At 36.4% G+C, this 20,917-nt stretch overlaps 1 protein-coding gene across 1 annotated transcript in view; it reads right to left on the reverse strand.

Moving 5' to 3' along the window:
* Nucleotides 1-2,816: 2,816 nt before the first annotated feature.
* The window catches only part of LOC136716732 (formin), a 74,195-nt gene continuing 56,094 nt past the window's right edge, over nt 2,817-20,917 (reverse strand). Inside the window, exons 14-17 of the mRNA XM_066694085.1 lie at nt 19,535-19,586; nt 13,512-13,661; nt 7,794-7,875; nt 2,817-5,930 (exon numbers count right to left, since the gene is read on the reverse strand). Of these exons, the coding sequence (XP_066550182.1) occupies nt 5,886-5,930; nt 7,794-7,875; nt 13,512-13,661; nt 19,535-19,586 (329 nt within the window). The 3' untranslated portion in view covers nt 2,817-5,885. The remainder of the gene's footprint in view (nt 5,931-7,793; nt 7,876-13,511; nt 13,662-19,534; nt 19,587-20,917) is intronic.

Below are 20,917 nucleotides of genomic sequence, written 5' to 3' on the forward strand. Positions count from 1 at the left end.
GCAGCTCCCAGGCTGGAATCCACACGGCACAGGGCAGAGCTGGCCGGAAGTGCAGGGCAGAAGAGCAGGAGTCCCTCTGCCCTGACTACGCCCAGCAACAGAGCCCACACTGTGGACCTGCAGAGCTCCCGGCCGCCAGCCAGAATGAGAGCGGGCTCAGCGATGCCGGCTCCTCGGTCAGCAGTGTGGGGCTGCTGGTGAATAGCACTGCTCCTCACCTGCATGCTGCCTTTGTGAAGGCCATATCAGTCAAAGAGAGGGTGGGCAATGAGCGGCAGTACAAGTGTGCCGGCTGCCTGCGGTACCACCAGAGTCTGGCCTCCCTGCAGGACCATCTGGGGCAGGGCTTGATAGAGGGCTACAGCTGCGGGGTTTTCTATCGCACAATATACTTAATGTATCAGCAGCACTCAACACACCAGAGCAGAGGCCAGGAGCACACGGGCCGTTTCCAGCTTTTTAGAAGACAAATTCATGCACTTTTCCTGCGCTTTCGAGGTTCTTTGAGAAAGCTTTTGCTGCGCTTTCAATGGTCATTGTCAAGGCTTTTCAGTCACCTAGCAGGTTTGGTAAATTTAACCTCATCCGGGGGGCATCAGTAAGAAAAAATTCAGACATCTACTGGGAGGTGGGTGGGTTCAATGACCTACAAACAGGGTTAGAAAATTAGCTTTCAGGGTAGGAAAATTGGGATGCCCCTCCCTCGAATGTTAAGAAAATGTATGAGGGGGGGTAAGAAAATGACGAGTGGGGCGGAAAGTCAATCATATCGAGTGGGGGTGGGTCCAAGGGTTGAGACTAGCTGTAGATTTTCTTTCCCCCTCTATTTTTTAGGTGAGTGGTCCATCAACAGAGTGTGAAAATGTTGTCTTCAAATAGTCAGTATCACAAACTTCCTTACCTGATGCCCCCTGCCACACCTAACATTTTCCTGCAGCAATAAATGAATAAACAGAAAGGCTGAACTAGAGTGGAATTTACAGAAGACTCTCGTGTGCATTTTTACAGCAGAAAAAAAGTGGACACTGAATTTTCCAGGGCACCATTTTCCAGGTTGCTTAAGTTTGTCTTAGAAGTATCAATTTCTCTCTCTGAACATATTTCAGTTCTCAACCATTCACTTACATGAGAAACAGACATATTTCCTTAATTTATTTATTTTAAACAGTCTTCCTGGAAAATGTGGTGCCCCCACTGTAAATCAAGGAGGAACTTTCCAAAAACTAGCATGCATTGCTATCCTCATTAACATTTGCCTTGGAAACATAAGAGGGACCCCCATTATTAAGTCAGAATTAATACATACAGCTGCTGAATGAATACATTAAAATGTTATATTTATTCTTATAGCCTTGTTCACCAGCTTGCCATTCCTGTGTTTTACATGATAATAAACAAACGCATCCTCACAGTACATCCAATCTGTTGTATATAATTTTACCTTAATAGACGCCTATGTTTTTAAGAACCACTCATACAAGCAATATGCTGTTCTTAGGTTTACACAAATTCACAGATATCTACTTACAAAAGAGAAAGCAAAAGGTTTTTTACATCAGGGTTGAATGCCTGGGTACTGAGGGCCAGGTTAGGTTAGAGAGATTACAGCCCACCTTCACAAAGAACAAGTGTAGCGGCAGACAAGACTGTGCACAGGTAAGCATTCACAACAGGGCTGTTGTTCAATTGACAGGGTTTTATTGTGTGCTTGTTTGCAGGACAGTGCAGCTTCAAAGCGTTATTTACCAAAGAAGGCTACAGATACAACTCAATACTTTTACTTGGGAATTGCACATTTGCAAATCCAGTCAGAAACTGGTGATTTGAGGAGACATGTTTAATTAAATGTCATTAACCAAGTTTGAAAAGTGTGGGGAAGCAATGAATAATAGTTGCTGGTATGATGCTGCATTCATGGTCTTACTGAAAATAAAGTGCACTAGAAAATAGACACAAATATATAATAAGTCAATAAGAAAAAGATAGTAACACTTTTGTTCAGCTCAGATTCAAAGGCAGCTTGCACCTTAGTTCGGACAGCACAAACCTAAGCGATACAGCTCTGCTTTCTTGTAAAAATCAATCACTTCACCAAAAACAAATTCAACCCAGTAAGTGCTTCTCACACTTCCACAAAATGCATGCCTGGAATTAAACACATCTGCTAAAACAAACCAGCTACACATGACATTAGGAATGCTTACAGGTTTACGCTATGGATTTGTGTCACAATGTATTAATATTGACCTAATCACTTCTATATTGTCTTTGAAAGTACTCAACCCTTTGCAGCCACTGCTTTCTAATTAAAAAAAAAAACAAATAATGAATAATAAAGTATAAAATCCCTCTAGAGACAAAAAACTGAAGCATAGTGAAATAGATGTATCCTTAAATGACTTCCCATTGGATGTGTTGCTTTATATGCCTCTGCTAATCCTAGTAGGAATGTACAAATTGGAAATAAATGGTTTACTTACAAGACTTTCCATAGAGTAACATAGAGGGTATGAACTATATTGACACATACAGGGGTGGTTTAATACATTTTGAGTCCGATGACATTTACTGACACTTCTAGGAATAGATTCAATTATTAGGAAGTTTTGTGTCTTAGTGTTTTGGCTTCTCTCTGAATCAAATTGATTTTAAAGCAGACCTACTTGAGCTGACCTTTTGTGTGTGTGTGTGTGTGTGCACTACTTTTAAGACAAAGAGTTTTGTAATAATTAAGTGTGCTTGTAACATCTATACAGAACTAAGGTGCTGTGGTAAAAACATTTAGAAAATGTTAACACACAACAGTAAATAATACACACATTTTAAATGCTCCATTTTATTCAGTTACTTACATGGATACATTCTCCCCCTACATTTTTGCTCACCGATAAACTAGAACACCGATATGTGAATTTAAACATCAGATCAAATGTCTTGAATGGTCTATTGGTATAAATGGTTACATGGCAAAAGAAACACATTTATCCTAATTAAGTCAAATGAGTGGAAGGTAATGAAGTTCACCCATGCACTACAATACAGTCAGACATTGGCTTGAAGTTCACATAAAAACCTTGAGCTATTTATCCCAACTTACATATTGCTTTTCATATGGTTCATATCATTCTTACCAATGCATACAATGTTTTTGTGATACTGGGGTATCATGAACATATTTATAGATATCACTATTTGTAAAAAAAAATAAACAAATGAAAAAGTGAGACATTAATAATACCTGGGGGAAAACGATAGATCCACGTCACCTTGCAAGCTTGGTTTAGACCACAAAGATAAGTTTTACTGAGTTCTCTTAGATAATTTAAGGAAACAAAGTTTTCATAATGACTTTCAAGAATGATAAAAAATAAACATCTCTTTGTTATATATATATCTGCAGTGGGGCAACTGAACGAGGAAAGGAAGATATATAAGTGCAAATTAAAGCATTGAGTGTTACCTCCTTCACCATTCAGACTGACACTGCCTCACCCCACACTGCTGCTTTATATACCAACATTATATTTTAGCATTCATTATGATTTGCTTAAATATATCACTACGACACACCCGTTTCCCGAAAAGTTTTCTGCAAAATACAATAAAAAACCCAAAACCATTTTCAGGTTAACCATTCACACACATAACTACAGCAGACCCATCGTTCATTTTCTCTTATATTGCTACTCATTTATTAGGAAGTCCTGCCTATTCATATCAATTCATATTCATGTTGCGTACATTTCTTAAAATTGGTCTTGAAGTGATTTTCTCCAATTTGAAATTGTAAGAAACTGAACATAACATTGCATTCTATAAGATGCACAGAAGAGCTTCTCATGTTGCTGTTCTGACGAAAAAAACTCAGAAAAATGGAGTATGATGTGACAATTTGACAAACATTTTTAATTTATGAAAACAATGCATATCGTAGTGACAGCATATAAACTGAAACATACTGACACGTTTCTATACATGTTAAAGGTGCATGTTAGTATTTGGAGGCAAATTTTTAAAATCTAAGTGAGATGGGATATTTTCATGTTTTTTTACATTAAACTGACAGTGACGAAAACAAAACACAAAACAAATAAAAACAATACATATTTCCGGTACTGCTGAATAAACCTTTGTGATACTATTCTCACTCTTGGGCTGAAATTATATACAAAAATACTTTTGCAAAGGTCAAACATCAGATTTTGAGAAATAAAATATATATTTTTATACATAGAAATATATTTTAATCCCTATAAATATAGGGAACTTTTACTATATCTTATTTTCTAAGACACACAACTAAAATTCGAACCTTTTTAAGTGTTAAAATACAAATATTTCTCTTAAATAAATATACTTTTCTAAAATTTGACATGATTAATTTCATTGTATATGAGCACACTATATTACTGTTAGTATAAATTTGGGACATGCTCAGTAAATTCAGGAAAAACATTGCATAGGACTGAGGCAAACAGAATGAGCATAATAAACATGTTTTATCTATTACCATTTGGGACAGATAGTGTGTTAATAAAGCAGGAGACTGCTTGGGACAAAGGAATATTTTATTATGATGCTGATTTATTTGAAAACATGAGTTTTTTGAAAGAATGACTGTTGCTGCAATGTATTTAAAAATATATAATTTGAATTTGGTGCATCGACTGTATTATCTCTACACCTTTCCTCACTTTGGCTTGTCCAAATGTGGCCATAACCCATACATATAAGTACAGGAAACAACCAACCAGTTCCTTCTCCTCCTGCCAGCGTCGTTCTGATTGTCATCAAGGGAGCTGTAGAGCTCTGAGCTAAATCTGGGCGACCGCTGCCTGGCCACACACCATACCAGCACAGTCAGAGTCACTGTGGTACGATACCACAGCCAGCTGCCCCTCTCCAAACTTCTGTGCGGTCTCATTTCCCTCACCATGACCCCCAGTTAAATTTGGTGAATTTTTGAACTTATCCAAAATGCCATCAGTGCGGTGGATCCTTTCCTGAATAATCAATGAATTAATAACTTTGGAAACATATATTATCCCTTCCAAAAAGAGGTGAAAAAAGTCAATGTTTGAGATTCTTTTTTTTTTTTCCTGAACATTTTACAAAGGTATCCCAGGATTTAATTTAATACCCTAAAACATCTCAGACAACCCATAACTTAGCTCCTTATATTTGGGGATCGTGTGGCAAGAATTGGTCAGTTCAAACACATTAAAAAGTATATAAAACAGTTCCAGTGATGTATGTGACATCTGGTAACCCAAGCTATAACCTATTAATATAAGTTTCATTGGGACTGACTTCCTTTTGAATTCTTCAATAAAATATACCCATTTCACCAGTGAGCTTCTTATACAAGCACTTAGAGCTTTAGATATGCATTTGTCATGCTTGGAATCGCTGAGCACCATGAACTCACAATGCAAACAGTAAGATCACTGTGAGGCTTAGAGTATGTATCTCATTCTGGAGCACCAGTGCATCGCTCTATTGCAGACTGAAACAGTGTCTATCGGGGATTTGAAACATTCCAGTGCTTGTTTGGCGCCTCTAGGTTCCCTATAATTTTTGGCTTTAGTGTAAGTAACAGAAACCCCGCCTCCCTGTCGTACTCTGTCGCACCAGGGTTGCCTTTTGCAAATGAACACGTTTTTCCCACGCTTGTTGTAAACAAGAATGTGGTCGCTGCTCTGGAATAGGTGGAGGCTTTAGTTGAGTCGTTGAGAGAATAGAGAGTGGTCAGTTCCAGGACCCCGGAAACAGACCGGTGGCGGGGGGTTGAGCTAACAGCGGGGGATGTTCAGGCGCTGGAAGCTGGACAAGACTGGGCAGCATCTTTTCAGTCCGTCTCTCAGTCGTCGTCTCAGCTCTTTTTCTCAGCTGGTGGACACACTTGCTTCCTTCTGACGCAATCGTTCTTTCTGTGGCGAGGAAATAAAAGGTATTGTTACACTGCCCCATTCACATAGCAACAGGATTTGTCATTTTTGGGGTAATGTGTCAGGATAGCCACAGAGTTCCCCACCAGGTAAACACAGCGCTACTCAAGTATCACTTGTGTTGTACTACCTAGTGGCAAAATAAGCAACTTTCAAGTTTGTGCTTTCAAAAGAAATATCAGAACTGGGTTTAATAGTTACAACTGACCTTTATTACCTTAATACATTAGGATTTATTACTGTTTAATTGTCTAAAAATATATTTATTCACAAGACGTCTGTAGTAACCAATGCATGGCAAATTCCCACAACAGCATCCATAATGATTTGTCCTATTACTTAAATATCCAGTTATTCCTAATTCCTTTATTTGTTCTTTGTGCTGAATATGGGTCCCATGAGGGAATAAAACATCTAAAGTCACATCTTAAAATTGAGATTAATTTTCAATTCATGTTATTTTCCTGTTACGTGTTTTTTGGAGCATATAGTTCAAATCTGAGCCCCAACTGAGGCACAATTAGTGAAATGGAAATATATTTCAATTGTGATCAGAAAATAACTGAGATGTAACACGTCCCCAGATTGAATACAGATTTTACCTTTCCCAAGTGGGATAATTATTTATGTGCTGTTTAAAAATGGAAATGGAACAGAAGGATATACTTCTTCATATTGTAAAAACTTAAAAAACCTTTGAGGCCAGCTGTAAAAATGATGTTATATTCATAGACTAAATTTAAGAAGCCTAAAAAAAACAGGTTTCCTGCTTCAAAGGAAAATTACACCATTAACTCATTCCAGAGTAGCCTTTATTTAGGCTTTAATGATTTTCTATGGGAGGTAAGTCTGAGTTAACACACTGCAAATATGGAAGCAGTTAGAACTGAACTAGAGTAAGTGGGAAGGGACATTAATTAAAAAAACAAACCATAGTCAGCAACAGTAACATTGGCATGCAGAGAATGTAATTATCATCATATTTAAAATCAACAAGGTTTATTTTTCATCACTTGCCCTGCCCTGGAGAGTGCTGTTGACGTGAAAAAGCATTCAGTGAATCTGCTGCTATCTCAGTTTTGTTGTTGTGTCTTTGAAGACAAGCACATTTTGCAAACAATGACTGTTGTTTATTTATAAATGGCGATTTATTTAATTGATTATAATTAAACCACACTTCGTTCTCAATGGAATATCTCCAGAGTTTGTTGAACTCAGCTGAATTCAGTCTGGAGAAATGTGTGTAGAGAGTTAAGGGGTGTGTATACTTCTGACTGCCACTGCCATTGATTTCTACCAACATGTATTCACCGCAATTAATCACTCCATAACATTGTTTCAAATGAAGGGTGTGAAATTATTATTTATAATCACCAGGAAAATAAAAATTATATACATGCAAAAATAGACACACAAATATGTTTAATTTCTTGCAGGTTTAATTGTTATATTTCCTGATGTCTTATTTTGAAACAAAAAACTTGTTTCTTTCCCCCAATATTCAATTCTTTCAATAATAAAACTTTGAAAATGTCCTGTTTGCGCTGCCTTATCCAGGTACAGATAAGCTGGGTGTCCTCTTCGAGATGTAGCTGAAGGGCATTTCACAGCCGAGCTATATTTCAAATATGCTTTGGACAACATATCTCACATCTTTCCTCTTGTTTAATCTCAACAAAGAGCGAGGGGACATACGATACAGAAAACGTGAAATAAATCAAGCTTTCTCAAGAAAATACTTAACTGCTTCTTGGTCATTTTTATATACAAATATAATTGAATTGAACTACAACAAGGAGCTAATTTAACCTTGGCCAGCTAAGGTCTAAGGAAGTTCATTCCTACCAGACTGTTAGGGTTGATCTTCTTGGTTTCCACCTTCTTCTCCGCGGTTATCTTTTTGACACACTGCTGGGCCTCTTTCAGGCTGCAAGGGAAGGGACACAAATATGCTAAAACAGATGTCTGAAGCCTAAAGTCCCTTTCATCATTCTGAAAGGCAAATAAGTTATACATTATTAGACATCACTGCACAATAAAAAACGAACATACGTCAGTAAGTAGAGAACATATTGTGTGTGGCGTGGGTACGCTAGGTCATGCGGCTTCCAACCCTCTCACGTCTGGAGGCCTGGGGTTCCAGTTCAGCTCAGATAACATGTCAGATGAACTTGATGGTCAAAGCCTAACCTCTAGCTGACACTGGTTTTTAGGGCATATAAAAATGCTGAGCTTATGGACTCTTTCAATATTTCAAAAGCTGTGAAATAGATGGAGAGCTTTTACTTAGCGTCAAACTCCCCCAAAACCTTTTTTTCTCCCTTAATTTCTTAAAAGCAAGTGTGATACGGACCATTGCAAGGAGCTTTAGAATTATTAAAAACAAACACCAACTAATTAAGCAAGACCGACTAGAATAGATTTTTAATTAAATTAATTGGATTTAGGTAGGGAATCTCAAAGTTTGGGTGCACACAAGACCCTGTCACCTGGTTTAAGTTTTCATTATTATAATTTTTTGTGTGAAACTTGTGGAATATAAGTGTTTAACCACTTACAACGTGTTCAGGGTGATATTCAGCTTGGGTCATCTATCGACTAATGAAAAGGTAGCATAGTGTATGTTAGATTTTACATATTATGTCAAAGCCGCAGGGTCCTGCTGTAACGTTTTGTTTTATACTTAATGAGAATTCCTTGGTCTCTGTTTATTAGCTCTCTGCACTTTACTTCACCATGAATTGTGGTTTATAAGGAAGGAGAACCCGATGCCTAGTTTATATACAGTTTGTAAACATTCCCACTAACGTAGATAGTTTTCGTTTCTACATTGGCACTCCTCATGCAGAAGCTAGCAATAAATTATTTTAACCATATATTCAAACAATAAAGGGGATAATAATTGTTCGCCTTTTTGTGCTATAACCACAATGCATCACATGAAAGCAGTCAAGGGCTGATATTAAAACAAAAAAAACAAAAAAAAAAACATCCTTCTTCTGGTTATTAAAACCATATGAGACACTACTCCTTAAAAGCACAAGGTTAACGAATAAAACGCACTACCACAAGCTAACCTTTCTCCTGCACTGAAGTGTTCAACAGGGCTGGGATCTGTCAGGCTACAAATACTGAGACACCAATCACTAAAATAAGAATGAGCCACTTAATATGATTAATGGAGAATTAAATAAGTGTGCAAGTTTACAAAACGTGTCCATTTTATCCCACTATTTAGTCTTATTTGCTGCTTAAGTGTTAAACGAGGCACAAAGTGTGGAGACCTCGCTGTCAAAGAACCCCTGGGTGGAACAGAAATAATTAGGACCAAGTTAGAAAATACCCCTGTTTTATATTAGTCATGAAAACAGTAAAAGTATATGGCTGGGCATCCACTGATCAGTGGTACAGGCAAACTGTCATGCCTGCACTAAAATGGATCACAACATTTAACAGCTTCCCACTGCAACATGAAACAGCAAATCGGAGAGAAAACAAAACAGTGAGGTGTGAGAACATCCAATCTGCAGAACATCTTTCACTTGGGGTAGTCAAACAAAAAATATGCCACTGCAGAGTTTGCCACACCCAGCTTGTCAATGATCGGACTGATGCATATGTACTTTAATTGTACAAATAAGGAGATGGTTGTCAAAAAACAACAACCTGCATCTCAATATATTTGCTCTTCCCATGAGCCACAGGTGTCTTCAGTAACAGGAGCTATTCATTGTAAAAGGATGGTTTCTGCTGTTGCTGCATGCTTAATTTATTCTAAACGTTTGATCCCAGTCCTCAGCAAAACGAATCCAGCCACTAAAACTCAATTTGGGGTCACTATTTGCAACCATCGCTTACTTTGCTGTTGCCCGTGTTCACAATTCCACCTGAAACACCACATTATGCATACATTTTTTAAAGCAAAATACATTCTGCATTTCACAGGATGAGGTTTTGCTATGACCGTGGAATCCAAATGTTGCATTTTCTAAAAAATATTCTGTATCAAATGTGGGATCTGATGGGTCTCATGTTGGCTTTGCATAAGACTTGGCAACCTATTGGAGGGAATTTGCCACTAAAACGCCACATGTAATTTTTTTAACTATACAATCAATTCCTTATAGGCTTGGATGCGATCATGGTATGGCCTATTTTTAACATCTTGTCAAAACCTGTTTCTGTCACGTTTTTGGAAATGACAGTTCATTACATAGTCATGAATTCTATGTAGGGGATAAAGTAAACAATTAGGCTTTTCTGGACAAACTTGAAAACTACAGCCAGGCCTTTGCTGAAAGTGAGAGAAAAAGAGATTGGCTGTTACTGTATAACAATTTGTAGTTTGTCATTATTTAGTTATTTTAGTTATTTATATATATATATATATATATATATATATATATATATATATATATATATTCTTTTTTTAACAATAACACAACACACATGAATCCAAAGGGCAAATATATTTTTTCTTGAAGTATGGAGAAAAAAACATATTGTTTTCTTCAGAACAGATAACAATTACATAAAAACACTCCTATTAGATCATCCCTGTGGGTGAGGAGTACCTCAAAGTAGTTGGAGTTTAGTGTTGGAAGGCAGTGGATTCATTTAATTACAGTGCACAACTGTTCAGAAACACTGTCTGGTTGTCTTTTTAAAATGAAAAATCTATCCACTACGCAATACCTACCTCAAGGTCTACAAATGCTTGTATAAATTATTTCAGATGTAAAATAATCCTTTCCAATACAGGCAAAAGGCAAATCACTCGTGAAATAGTTTTCATCAACACCTCAGCTTTCTCAGTCTCCCTTTCACTGTGTCTAGCTCCAAACATAATTTAAAATAACCTTTTAAATAATTTACTTGTTTCTTCAATTAACACAATAAGTTTTGTTAAACACTAATTCTGTTACAGGCGTTAGACAATAATAATAGCTGGAGATGTTTGCAGATTTGTGGGAATAGCAAAGTACAGTTCAGACATATAGCCTAATGTTTGTGTGATATTGTTAATAACAATCTTAATTGGACTGGCTACCTCTTTAAGTGTCTCAAAAGTATCAGGAAACTAAATGTTCCAGGCATACACAGAAAACACAGTGAGCCTCTGGTAATTTGTGAAATTTGGCCTTATTCAAGCTGAATTGGCAAGGCCATGGATGCTTGCTTTCACAAAAGTAAATCTTTAGGGCTCATGAATGTACAAACAATTAAAGTTGTTTTTCTTCAGTTGCCGTTCCCTCCTTTCACCACCTCCTCATTAATTGTCACCTCTGACAACCTATTTATGTTTGAAATTAAAATACAAAACTTTAGCAGTTAAGCAGGGAAGCTGGCCAATATACAGGCTCAGTATTATGCCAGAATTCATTGCAACTTTTCAACACTGTGAAAATCCACAGATATGTGGCTAAACAGTTAACTCCACCATCTTATGCTATGTTCACCCCATTCTACTTTTTACTTTCCCCAAGAGTGTCTAAGGAATCAGCAATAAACATTTTAAATGCGTCTGGTTCCTCTTGTATAATATGTTACACTATTTCAAAGCCTTAATTGATTTATACACCTCAATAAAATAATTGCTAAGAAAGCAAATTCTGTTACTACTACTATTTACATTGCAAGATGGCCCTTTTCTCTTCTAAAATACAAAAATAAAATAGCATAATTAAAATAAATTGTTCCATCCTATGTTTGGACCCAAGCTGTAATTTACATTAGCACTCTTAATATTCAAAATTGTTCTAGCAACGGAAACTGAACAGTGCTTCAAAAACTGGTTTTATTACTCTCACTTTGTGTGTGCTGCTTACACTTACCAATGAGTGATCTAGGTTTTTAATATATATTCTTAACATCAGATGATAGATGTACTGTATTAGGAAATTAATTAATCAAGTAAGGAAAAGCAAATGGAAAACATAAACTGAAAATACTTTGCACCTTCATAGAGCTGAATTCAATTTGGTTTTATGGGTCTATATTCAACAGTAAGTACATTTTCTAACCTGTTTTGAGCTCACTCCTATATATGGTTAACAGATTAAAGGGTATTATATAGCTTAATTCTGCAGTTTGGCCTTTTTCTCACCACAAAACACATCATAATGCCACAATGGCCACAAAAGTAAGAATTGCAGCAGTGTACAACTATTTTAAAAATATCTAAAATCTGTCTGGAAGGAATTTTAAATGACAACCCATATGTTGAAGATTAATGTTTTACAAATCAACAAATGTGTCAAGGGTTCACTATAATTGAGTGCAAATGTATAATTAATTAATAAATATTGCAGTAGCTACATTAAATTGGCATTTGAATCTGCTTTACATTAGGTAAAACATCTCAATAAGGTACCCGATACCATACTTCATCTTCACATTCTAAGCCATCAAGTATTATTTGTGAATAAATCTCCATGAAAACTGTAAAAATGAAAAAGTATGATTGGTCTTAACCCTGAGTGAAGAAAGCTGAATATAATTGTTGGCAAAACATTTTACTTTTTGCTGAATAGTAATTGGACTAGCATGTGGTCTGTCTGCCTCGCTTAAACTAACTTAGTGCATAGGGTTATGTTGGGTCACTTGAAGAGGGGAAAGTACTTGGAAGCTAGATTAAACAACAGTCTCACTCCGATCCAATCTATGTTTCTGTAAAAACCCGGGTAGATATTTATTTATTGGAGTTGAATAAGGCAATGTTTAAATGCTTTTTCATTTGACCTTTTTGTCCTGAAATTGATATTGTTTGCAGTAATAAAGTAGCCTTTTTTTGTACTTGCTTTTTTCTTAACTGTATGCCTAACTGTATACACACTGACACATATGGTGAATAATATAGTGGGAGATGAGCCTGTGTAAACCACCAATATTAACCCTGTTCATTGGATTCCTTACAACATGACAACATTTAATGCCACTTTTGGAACACCCTCCTTTTAATGGGCCTGGCCCCCCTGCTATTAATGCCTGGAGGGAGTGGTGTCACACAGTTTGATGCCCCTCACAGGATCTCTAAGGTCAGATGAGGTGTCGTTAATCCAGGGTCAAGCTTTGACATTGTACTGACTGTGACCACGATATGTTTTTTTATCCCTTTGATGCCAGTTCAGTTCAACCACTGGTAAAAGCTGTCAATTTAGTTGTCTTCACTGTCTGCAAAATTCAGATTCACTTATTTAGACTTGACGTTGCAAAGGGAAAGAGAGGGACATATGACAGGGGCTCCCATGTGTGGATTTTGGGAAAGGATTAAAACAATCCTGTGTGAATGTACTTGTCTGGGTAGGCTGATGTCTCAGAAAACAGAATACATTTTCCCGGCCTGAAAATGTGGTGAAACAAAAAATAATGCTCTGGCAGTCTGTTAAAAATATCACTGTGTTTGTGAAAGAAAATCAACAACAGTCAAGTACATTTATTTTTTAAACCATTGTGATTAGCTTCTCAGCATGTCATACCACACATATGTTAAAAAAATCTACATTTCTCTTCCGAGCCATTTCTTTCACCACTCAAGTGTCATGCATAGTTGAACCCACTCACCGCTCCTTTGAGATGTTCTTGCTTTCCCGCTTCCAGGTATTCTTGAAGTCATTGCAGAACTCGAACCACAGCATGAAGACATAGTTAGGGGGGACGTCCTTCTCCCCAGACTTTGGTTTCAAACCAAAGAAGCCCACCATGTCATCAAAGCTGGGGGGGGAAGGAACACAGTCAATGCAGAAAACCAACGGGGGACGTGATGGCTTTTCCCTGGGCTGCGGTGGAGGGTGTCAGTAGCAGGGTCTCCTATTAACATGCTGACCTCTCCTGAGCTGAAGTAGCCAGGCAAGAAGGGGCTGCCAAGTATAAACTACCCTTCCACCACTTCAGCTGTCTCTAGGGCACACTCTCCTTCATCCCACAGGAACACTATAAACGAGGAAAACTGCTCTCTCACCATTCACTTTTTGTGTTTTTTTTTTTTCCTCTCCATTTTTATTTTAGGATTCAGGTGACTGTCGGTGAGATGACTATGGATGTCATGTGTAAAAGTGAAATAGAAACAGAATAGCAATACTGAAGCTCAGAAATGGAGACTGTAAGTTAGCTGAGATGCCGTGCATTATGCAGAAGGTCCAGGACTATTGTGTTTGAACAGATATGTAAATAACACAGAACGATTGGTGGTTAACCGGTTGTAGAAACGTTCATTTAGTGAAACAGCAGCTATGAAATAGATTGTTGACAAGCCTCGGCCTCACTAATTATAATGAAAGTTGCAGTCCTGAAGCTTTGAACATTGACGGTATTTTTTGCTGCGGTTGTCATACATGAAGCCATGATTCAAGGGATGCAGCAAGATTGACCAATAGTTTTATCATCCAGATGGCAAATGGGTATGCATGCTAATAAAAGACATGCAACTTGGAGGCAATGTGTGATGCAGAAGTTTCTGTAAGGGTTTTCGATCTCCAGTTATCAGTCACGTACTTTGCAAATTCAGGTTTCAGAGAAGGTATCATAGATCAACCTTCCTTTCCTACAACACTGAAGAGGACTGCTGGACCAGATGAAGGCTCTTTGATATTTAGATGAAAATTGACATCATTTGCAAAGCTCTTTGTAGAAGCTCTTAGGCTCTCCTAGTCTCTGTTTGATTCATTGTCTTGTTTTTGTATCAGAACGTTTTATGACTTTATGAGGTAACGTGTCAGACTCTGAACAAATCATAGGAAATGTGTGTTAACTTTGGCATCTTTTGAGGGCTACACTAAGATGTTGTTCTGCTCTATCATAAAAACAAATTAGATTACAAAATGCAGATAACAAATCCTTATACCAATAACTATATACAAATTCATAACACTTGATTAAGCAGACAGGACCTGTCTGCTTAAACAAGTGTTATGAATTTGTATATAGTTATCCTCTTTGTAATCTGTATTCCGTAATCTCTAATTTGTTTATGATAGAGTAGAAAAACATAATAAATTAAGATCTACTCTGGGCTCCTGAGGGGAAAAGGAGATGAGGAAAAAGGTAAAGATAACCTGGGGACAGGCACAAGTAATGGCCCACGAGTGCATGGACAAGGCCTTGTTTAGACATTATGCATCACGTGGCATGAAGAGGATTAAATAAATATAATGAAGTATTTCATTTTTGTTATTCAGACATAATAATTCAATATAAGGTACTGGATTATAAAACAGAACTAAGGTACGTCTGTTTGTCCGAACTGTTATAGAGCAGTAAATAGAATAATAAATTGCGTGCCAAAAAATGAAACACACTGATGGAAGGGGATAAGTGTTTTGACATCTGTGTTCCTCTCTGTTAAAAGATTAAACAACAACTAAGACAGCTATGTGTGCATTTCATTACCTTTATTTACTCATCAAGACTTTTGGGAATGAAATCGGCCAATTTATGTTCAGAAATATTTAGTGTAACGAAATGGCCAAGATGCTTTGTGTGTTTTAAGAAAACAAAACAATAACACATAAAGTTGAATTTCATGGAGCTCAACAAGTGATTTGAACAATTGAACAAAAAACTAAAAAACATATTTAGAGAGAAAGCTATACATCTTCTGCCCCTTGTTACTGGGAAGTAGGAAGAGTGATTAATTTTTTTCCACAAACAGCAAAACTCACGATGAGTATTACCTCAAATGAATTACTACAACTGTTCAGCATTCAGACTTGGTTTCACAGACCTTGATTAGTACCTAAAATTACATTGTTTTTCCAAGACTAGTGCTAATTAGGGTCTGTGAAACCACCCAATAAGGGTGCCAATATATTAGCCCACCATTTTACCCACTTGGTTACACTGTGAGGCTTCTTAAGCTGATGCAATGAAAAAGGAGATGAATGAGAAGTACTCAAGGGCTCCTTCCTGTCAGACAGTGTCAAGTGCAACAGAGGAGGTAGAGGATGAAATGATCCAATGATAGGGCTTATTTCTTTGTGTGGAATTCTAGGACACTGACATGTGGTACTGAGGTCCACTGTGACTTGTGCCAGGCACGGTCCAATGTTTGGGTGTTCCTCAATATCTGCTCTAGCAGCTCCTCTTTGACTTGTGAAAATATTAACAATTCATATTTGAAAAGGAAACTATCCTAAAAGGGTTTCTTCCCAACCATGAGGCTTAGAAGGTCTATCCCATGATCTCTGCATACAATCTACACGGCATCTCAACAATAGAAATATAGAAATATCCATCCACAAATAGAGCTGCAATACAGTATTTAAAATAAAATTGCAGTTTTTGCTTTGAAGGTTTACTTGTAACAATTCTTAAATTTAAAGTTAAAAACTGGAAAACAATTTATTTGAATTCGTGACTAAATTATATGTGTGCGTACTACAGTAAACACTATATTGACAATTTTACATCAGATATCCCAAAAGACTTATTTTCTTGTTCTAAAAAAAATGTCCTCCAATTTGATTGGCCTTTTTCACAAAAAAAGTATAAAGTAAGGAATACTTTAAGTGATTTTAAATAAACCCTTTTGTAAGAGCTCCATATATGACCTTTGGAAAGCTGAATAAAGTTGTGCTTTGCAATTTCAAGATGTGACCTAACATTTCTCATGTACAACATGAAAGCTACAAAATGTCTTTAAACCAATAACAGTAAAAAATCTTGACAATTCAAATTTATGTTCTCAATAACCTACAGCTCATTTTGCTGCATAACTAATGTACACCTGCATATAATGTGAAGGCGAACATCATAAATGAGGGAAAATTTAATGAGCCATAAAATTTGGATATATTAGGAAACCTCAGAACAAAGAAACATAAAATTAACAAATTAGGATTGCATGTTAGTGAAAGGGCTGGTTCACTTAAGCATGCTGTGTAGAGTACACTTATATTTATGCACTGGTAAAATGTGTCCAAGGGACTAATTAAATTAATTACAAAAACTACCATCACACTGACTGGATTAAAGGTTTACAGTATTATGATGCAATATTAAGCACTTACACTGAAACTTGAAGTGGTATTTCACAATGCTGACACAAAAGCAATAATTGACATGTATCAGAGTTAAAGTGCTGTGGGGAGTTGGGGTGAATAAGTGAGGTTTTATATCAAGACTATGTCTAATTTATATGCATTTTACATATTCTGGTGGAGCGCTGACAAATGAAGGACACATATTATATATTGAGAATTGCTATAGGCTTCTAAAAGCTTTACAAAAACATTTGAAAATAAAGCTATGTTAATACATTCATTACCAGGCTATTGAAATACAACCTGGAGTACTGAAATACAATAATCAAAAACGTGTTAATCACATAACAGACCTTTGCTGTTTGAAAGCCACCCATAAGAGAACCTCTTTGATGAAAATTACAGTAGACTTTTAATTGGGCAGTAAAAGCACACACAGAGAGAATTACCTAAGGTTATTGATTATTATTAAGCTCTAGAGAGCCTGTCATTAATATATTTTAAATTGTAATACACTATGCTCCTCTTTGGACTGGTGACAATCATCTTATTTCTGTTTCACTCTCATTCTAAATGTGTCATTTTAAATCTCCTTATGGGAAAAAAATATATAGCTCTTCACAAAAAAGGGTTTATTATTCTCTTTAAATTATGGTTGATATGTAGGTATATTACAGACAAATTTAACAGAGAGACTGGTAGGGCTAGTTTAGTTTTTCTATTATAAACTGTACATAATCAGAGCTTACACCAATATAGTGATCTTTGAAGAATGCCCAGCAATGCCAGACAGATTGGTTAGGCCAGGATTCAAATCAGTGAGGTCTAAGACAGATGGCTTGTTCTATATATCATTTGAGTGTCAGTTTAAGGAGGTGTCTCTCTGGGAACACCAAGAAAGCCCCTCAGATTACATTAATTTTAAATAAAATAAAAGCTGCATGGAATGAAACTACCCTTTAATACTGTAAAGACTTTAATACAATTAGAAATCAATCCATTCATGAATTTAGTGTCAAAACTATATACAAAAGCTCTAAGCTAAGGCTTAATGGACAAGTTATATTTTGTAGAAGGCAGTGGTTACTGTTACACTGTAATTGTTTATAGTTTGCTTCTCTAACATCATGTGTGTTTTGAAATTACCCTCTTATATTATTTATTGATTTTCTAGAATCTTGAAATTAAAAATATAAAACAAACAACTTCAGTTTCTTTTTAAACAAAGGAAAGGAATGTATTTATCCTCTCCCAATTTGATATTTTCCAGATATATCTTCATTAGACCATGTTTGAAAGACTACACGCTCAGAAAGTTCAGTATCAATATTAAGAGAACGCTTAAAAAAATAACCTGACCAAAATCACAGATGAAATGAATGTCAGATGAAAGTTGAGTAACATATTTAAGGCATCTTTGTTTCCATTTCCAGGCGTTGATCCAAATTCCAGTCTTTAATTAATGCGCTCTGTCCTGAGGTGCAACCCGTTTATTTGTAAATACCTTTGGAACCTGAATTAGTCTTCATTTCAAAGCACAACAGATTCGTTCCTTATCTGCAAACCCTTATCAGGTAGTACTAATTGTTTTGGACAAGTATACAAATTACTAGCATTACTTATCTGATTCTGAGAGATGGATGGTTCTTATCTGCACACAACATGCTAAATAACTGATGATAGCTACACCACGCTAACTATCAATTATAGTTGGCAAAGTTCCCTTTTTCTAAATGCACAATGATTTTCTTAAGAAAAGAGTAGGATATTAATAGAAATATAAACTGCGATAAGTTTAATACAGTATATATATTTTTCAATATTGTTTGTTCAATATTAAATCAATGTTTTTATGCTATGGTTGGAGTAAACGTGTACTTATGCTTGAAAGTTACATAATTGACTAATAAGCAACACTTAAAAATACTAAAAATGTTGTGTGTCTGTTTGTGAATATATATCACAATATGAATAGCATTCTCATAAAGCTGGAGCTGTGAATGTATTTTTAAAGAGTGCTTTGATTTCTCTGCTGTTCAATTATGACAGATCTTCTCTACCAGCTATGGCCTGGATTAAATCAAAACTTCGATCAAACTGCCAATTTGCAAATTACAAAACCCATGCTTGATGACTGGTGTCCACTGGGTAGAAACAAAATACTTCTGGCAAAACAAAAAGTCCCCATCAAGCACTGCGTTTGTCATTTACAATTTACAAAACGGATTGAAGTTTGGAGTTTGGCCTGCTTTAAAGTGCTGTAATAGAAACCAGCAACACTCTAGGGTGATTTAATGGATTTTTAGTATAATGTAATTGATGATTATAGCAGCTGAAAACGCTTACATTGTATGAATTCAGCATAATGTGTTTTTTCACCCAAACATTAATGTATTTGCTACGAACTGTATATGTCTATAAACTAGACATGAATATTGTTCTAAAAATAAGTACCAGAAAATACCTTTTCAATTTTAGCATAACCCATTATACCTGACGAGAGATCAATGTATTGTTAAAAAAGAAAAAGGAAAAGAGGAATTCTAATTAGAAATACAGTAGTACATAATTTGAAAATATAATATAGCTTTGGATATGGCATAATACCTTTTTTGGGCAGTTTTCAGATGGTCTTCCTCCAAAGCATGCTCTTTTTGGGCTGTAAATGATAATAACAACAACATTAGTTGCAGGTTTATAACTGTGGAGACAAAGATATGATAAAATCAAACTATTGTCACAGTGAGTAATATGCTCTCCTACATCCGGTGTTTGAAAAACATGCTAATGTTTGATTGTCTGATTATTTTGACAAAGTGCTCACCTATTGAGACATCCTTACTTCCTTCAACTGGGATTTCAGAACCACGATAAAGTAAACTAAGATAACAATTTCCCTCATATTTCTTGTTGCAAGTTATTGTCAGTCATTAGTCACTTTCTGTTTGTACTTCTGAACAGTGAACGTCATTTTGAAGATCTCTGCATGGACACATTCTTAAAAAGTATTAAAGTCAAGAATTAATAAAGAGATTTCAGGTGAGAACAGAAATCACAACAGAGGATTTCATATACGGACGTGATAACTGACACTATTGACCCACTTCTATTCATCTTTGACCCCTGACAAAAAAGCAACAACAAAAAAAACCAAAATGAAGATACAAAATCGTCACAAAGGTGGGGACTTGTGTGGGTGTAATTATATAGTTGTAATATTTGGAGGGACATAAATCTGATTTCAAAGTTGTCTCTTGAGATTGGACAGTACCAAAACACAAAAAAACACCAGCAACAAGAAAAACCCACCAAAAATTACTGAGTATAAGATTAATATTAGCTCAAGTAAAGTCAGCGTCTACTGTGTCTTGAGGATGAGAGTGCTGATTTTGCTCAGGTGTGGCATGGGCCTTATCCACTGACTTATGCAGGGTGCCTCAGCTGAGAACCATGGGCTCGAATGCATTCCTGCCATGTAAAACCCCTAAATGGAAGGCAGATGTGTGCATCGAGTGAGTGTGAGGTGCAAGGATTTATCTAGGGCCAGAAACTGCCTGTGATCTCAGATTTATTGGATTTTTCCAGATTCATCCTTTTAACAATTATGGGGGAACCTTTCCCAACGGAAGATTTAAGAGGGGGAAGTCTCCCAGAATTTTCAAAGAACAGCTCAGACTGCTGGGAAAGGCTGTACTGTGGCTAGTTTTTACATGGGTTTGGTTAAGTGAGCTTATTTGTCAAATGTAACTCTAATCAAAAGTGGGATACTAGCATGGCACACACCATCTGTAAGGTCAAAAGGAGAGAGTGTACAAGTGAATGACAGTAACTCAAAGAGGCTGGCCGTGACCAATACAGTTGGCCACGCCTGATCTCTACTGGCGCCTTAGGTAGCCCTGTATCAGTACATCTAGGTGGCAAGAAGGCTTTAAAGATTTGCAATAAAGTTGGACGTGTGATTTTTTTTTTCTCTCTCTCTCTGTAAACATG

Source organism: Amia ocellicauda, chromosome 21 (genome assembly GCF_036373705.1).
Source record: "Amia ocellicauda isolate fAmiCal2 chromosome 21, fAmiCal2.hap1, whole genome shotgun sequence".
Lineage (NCBI taxonomy): Eukaryota > Metazoa > Chordata > Actinopteri > Amiiformes > Amiidae > Amia > Amia ocellicauda.